The sequence below is a fragment of the Pieris napi genome, chromosome 21 (genome assembly GCF_905475465.1).
Source record: "Pieris napi chromosome 21, ilPieNapi1.2, whole genome shotgun sequence".
NCBI classification, from domain to species: Eukaryota; Metazoa; Arthropoda; class Insecta; order Lepidoptera; family Pieridae; genus Pieris; species Pieris napi.
This window is the reverse complement of record NC_062254.1, coordinates 1,455,820-1,459,921: the sequence shown is the minus strand read 5'-3', so window position 1 is coordinate 1,459,921 and position 4,102 is coordinate 1,455,820. Positions and strand designations below refer to the sequence as shown.

The following is a 4,102-nucleotide window of genomic DNA, read 5'->3' as shown; positions in this document are numbered from 1 at the left end:
TTTTAACTTGCAACTTCTTACTAAATTCACTGTCTACACGGGTCAAGTTACTTAAAATTAAGTTAATATTTAGTAAATTTTTAGTCAACTTAATACGTGTAAATCGGCCATAACACAATACTTAACTATTATTGTCATCCAAAATTGCTCTGGAATCGCGAACATAGGTCGTCGACTAACTTCCATGTAGTTACTAAACTATTATATCCTACATTTTACTGCAGCAAACTCTCGAAATATTTGTGCCTGATGATAATCACCTCCTGGGTGACACTAACCTAGTGCCAAATGTCAACTATTTTTGAATAATGATTTAGTGAATAAAACAATTCAAATAACTCAAAAGCTTTTAATTGCATATAAATAGAACCCTTTCATAATATTATAATACACTTATTACAAAAGGAAAATAACAAAATAATATCTTTTAATTCTATTAAGTTTTTATGTATAATCAGTAATGTGGAATGAAGTCATTTTAGATAATTGTACAAGGACTTTACTCAATTGAACTGAACTTTCAGAAGTCCAAATTAGTTGATTTTAGAATAGGTTAAGGATTATTATATACACTGTTAAAAAATTTATAAATAGGTAGTTTGCTCCAAATTCAACATGGTGTAGTCCAAATGGTAATTTGGGTCTATTGTAGACTTCATATGTTTATTGCCTGTATCACATAGTGGACTTATAAAAGATCTGTACAAGTATATATTATTCAGCCTGTCTTAATCTAGCAAGTCTCTGTGTTAACTCATCTTGTTCCTGTGACACAACTGTTGCTGTTCCAATAGAGGTACTTGGTATTCCAGAAGGCAGTTCCATGTTGAGCTCCAAACTAAAATGAAATGGTTTTAGTACAAACAATAAATATAGGGCAAACAATGTTTAGTATTTTGGAAATGATTTTTCTTCCCTATAGTATAGTTATTTAATACAAAATTAATATATTAAGTATAGTAATAAGCATAAAGGGGGACCACAAAAGAAGTTGATTGTTTTGACATAAATTCTGATAAGATAGTGTCTTATTTTTGTACTTGTGAGTCATTGTGCCCATATAATTAGAAGCCTAATGATCAGAAAAATTTGATTGATCATAGGTTAGTCCAAAAGGCTGTCTAGTCAAGGATCTATTCCAGCCCTACAAACACTGCACCCCATTCATGGTTACAAAGGTAAATGAGTGGGCCTCTCATTAGATGAACTAAATTTTTTTTTATTGTAAGTTGATGCGGGGACTTTTAACTACCACACATTAGAGGTTGCGTGACCTTGCAGGATTTTGCACAATGGAATGGTGTGTGAATTTACTAAGATTGTACATAAAAATAACTACCGAGAACATAAGACTTTAAAAAGAAAAAGAGGATGATGGAAATCTAAAAAGGCATACCCAGCTTCATCAGCCACTTGCTGCAAAAGATTATCAACATCACCCTGAGGCACTGTAGTTGTTGTGGTTTGTGACATAGCATTCTCCATGTATGATGATTGTACATCAAGATCCTCAAACTGACTCTCAAATTTGTCCATTAGGTTTGAAATTTTTTCCAAATTCATTGATTTCATTGCTGCATCCATTGCTTTAACAACACCCGCCATTGATGTTGTGACCTACAATAAAAAAGAAAATGTTACATTATAATCAAAGTTAAGCAGGACAAATTAAAATTGAATATATATTATCATACAATATGTGGTACAGACTATTTTGTGATTATATGTGTACATTTATTATTTGAAAAAAAGTTAATTAGTAAAAAAAATAGTTCATAAAACAGAATAAGAAGAATAAAAAAAGTATATATGGTCTTATTACTATATCTGATTTCAGTCTTAGTCAAATCAGAAATTTGAATTAGTAGAACTTTAATAAGTTCTTCTCCATCATACCTTTCTAGTAGTAAGAGCTGTCTGCACTCTACTTGATACAGCATCAACTCTTGCAGACATGCGTAGATAATTAAGAGCCTGATTCTTTTGACGTATTGCGTTCTCTGCATGAATTCTTGCACCCTCCATATTACCTTTTTGTATAGCCTTCTTCGCCTTCTCTTTTTCAATTTTTTCTTCCTTTTCACATTTTTTTGAATTTCGTTCTAACTCTTTCACAGCAAATTTTAAATTAAATAAATGTTCTGTTTATGCGCGTTAAGGAATCAATAACTGTAGGATAGATTTAAACTAGGATCAAAACATATGACTTACCTTTACCTATACCTCAACAATAAGTATAAAACTAAATAATACTACTTTAAAAAGGATACTTTCCATAGCGGATGAAGACATTTCGTTCCCCAGTTTGACGGCTTTATAATAACTTTGGACAAAAAAAATTAGGGCTCAAAGCCTTTTAGTGTGTAAAATACTAATAACTATGCTTTAATAAATTATTAGTTGTTTAAGTTTGATTACTTTAATCAACGAGAAATGAGTCACAATTCACATAAATATCGTAATTCGTAATTGGCAAGTGTAAAAAGTAACTTCTATGAATTGTTGAACAACAATGACAACTGTCAAATCGTTTGTCGACCACAAACAACAAACATTTGAATAAAACTGTAAAAATGATATATGTATATAAATAAATTAATGGAAATTGGAAAGGCTGTGTTAATGGAGGTCGGAGGAACGCAAAGCTAATTGCAGATGTCGCTATCATCGCTTGACCCATAACAATACGCTCTCAGTTTTCAGCAATTCTTACTTTAATCTTCAATACGATTTCGTAAATCTTAAAAAGTGTTTACAAGTGAAAACTGTATGTATGTATTCGACATGGACTGTTCCATAATATAAAGCAGAATTGAAGACTCGGGGCGCTTCTTCAAAAGGAAGAAAGGCAGATCTTGTCACGTTCTCATTCGACTCACATTGGATATTTTTAAAAATTCATTGAACATTTTTTATGAGGATAGGGATGAAGAATTTTATCAATCATATGTTAAAAGTATTGGACAAATTTTATGTAAAATATTTTAAAAAGGCCATACTTCATAAATATATTTATAACAATAACTTAGATACAATAAACCCACTGATAACTTTGGACTTTTATTCTACAATTCCTTCTTTAAAATTACATAGCATAACACAATTGAATAATTGCATCTTTTTCATCACTAACAGCTAAAAGGGAACTTCTTTCAGTTATTTGATGGTCACCGGTAGAGCACTGAACAAATGCCACCAGATTTAGCGCCCACCCATAATTTTATAGTGTTGTGGTGTTCGTAGCTACTAAATGTTAATTGTTGCCCTGTAGGGTAAAAAACCCTTGATATGGCTTGACTTTGATATGGGTATTTCTGTACCATCTATTATCACTCTGGTAGCTGGATGATATTGCTTAAATAAATCAGGCATATAATAATCAACCAGTGAGCGAAATATATATTCTTTCCATAATTCATAAACAAAATAAACTCATGTAACAAATGTATTCCCAACAGCCGAAGTACTAATGCCAAAAAAAATTGTCATCTCAAAAAGGTTTATTTCTTCTTAATTTAACTAACATCAAAATTCCACTGATGTTAATGACTTGGCTGCCCCTATAATTATATTATTACGATACTTGCTGTGGTAGTGGGTTCTTCCATGCGAAAACAGTTGGGATTGCAGTATTTTTCAAACATCTATGAACTTGTGGTCAACCTAAAATGAATGCACAATAATCAGTAGGTACTTGTTACATACCTTAGTACCTATACCATATTCATCATAATTTAATAGTAGTTTATGCAAACCTGTAGAGGAGCTTACATTTTTGGAGAAAATAAATGTTTTATCTTGTGTTATAATAATAAAGTAGGAGATTTGACGTTTGTTTTTTTTTTTTTTTTTTTTTTTTTTTAATATTATGGCAACAGCTTTAACTTTATGCCAGTTTCAAGTAAAAGGTTGGGAAACTACACGCGAAAAAAAATAAAGGGATAAGCTGGTTAAAAATAAAATATGTACATAAACATATTACATCTTAATATTATTATAGATTATGAAAGAAGATAATACATTATAATACAATAAAGGATAAAGCAAAAGGCAGGAGATTTTAGTCGGAAACGGAACATGAAGTGATTGTAAAGAATTCAGA

The 4,102-nt window shown here is 30.9% G+C and overlaps 1 protein-coding gene across 1 annotated transcript; it reads right to left on the bottom strand.

Moving 5' to 3' along the window:
* Window positions 1-335: 335 nt before the first annotated feature.
* Window positions 336-2,520, bottom strand: LOC125060174 (charged multivesicular body protein 1b). The gene is made up of 4 exons (XM_047664941.1): window positions 2,271-2,520; window positions 1,897-2,141; window positions 1,397-1,617; window positions 336-838 (listed from the first exon to the last, which is right to left on the bottom strand). The coding sequence occupies exons 1-4, from the start codon at window positions 2,290-2,292 to the stop codon at window positions 715-717; spliced, it is 612 nt and encodes a 203-aa protein (XP_047520897.1). The 5' UTR covers window positions 2,293-2,520; the 3' UTR covers window positions 336-714.
* Window positions 2,521-4,102: the final 1,582 nt, after the last annotated feature.

What these genes read in the sequence shown, in the direction of transcription:
- LOC125060174 (XM_047664941.1), bottom strand. Translation starts at nt 2,292, where the DNA reads ATGTCTTCATCCGCTATGGAAA. An exon ending in GTCTTCATCCGCTATGGAAA is followed by an intron (nt 2,142 to 2,270) that starts GTATCCTTTTTA and finishes GCGCATAAACAG; the next exon opens with AACATTTATTTAATTTAAAA. An exon ending in CAGCTCTTACTACTAGAAAG is followed by an intron (nt 1,618 to 1,896) that starts GTATGATGGAGA and finishes TTTTTATTGTAG; the next exon opens with GTCACAACATCAATGGCGGG.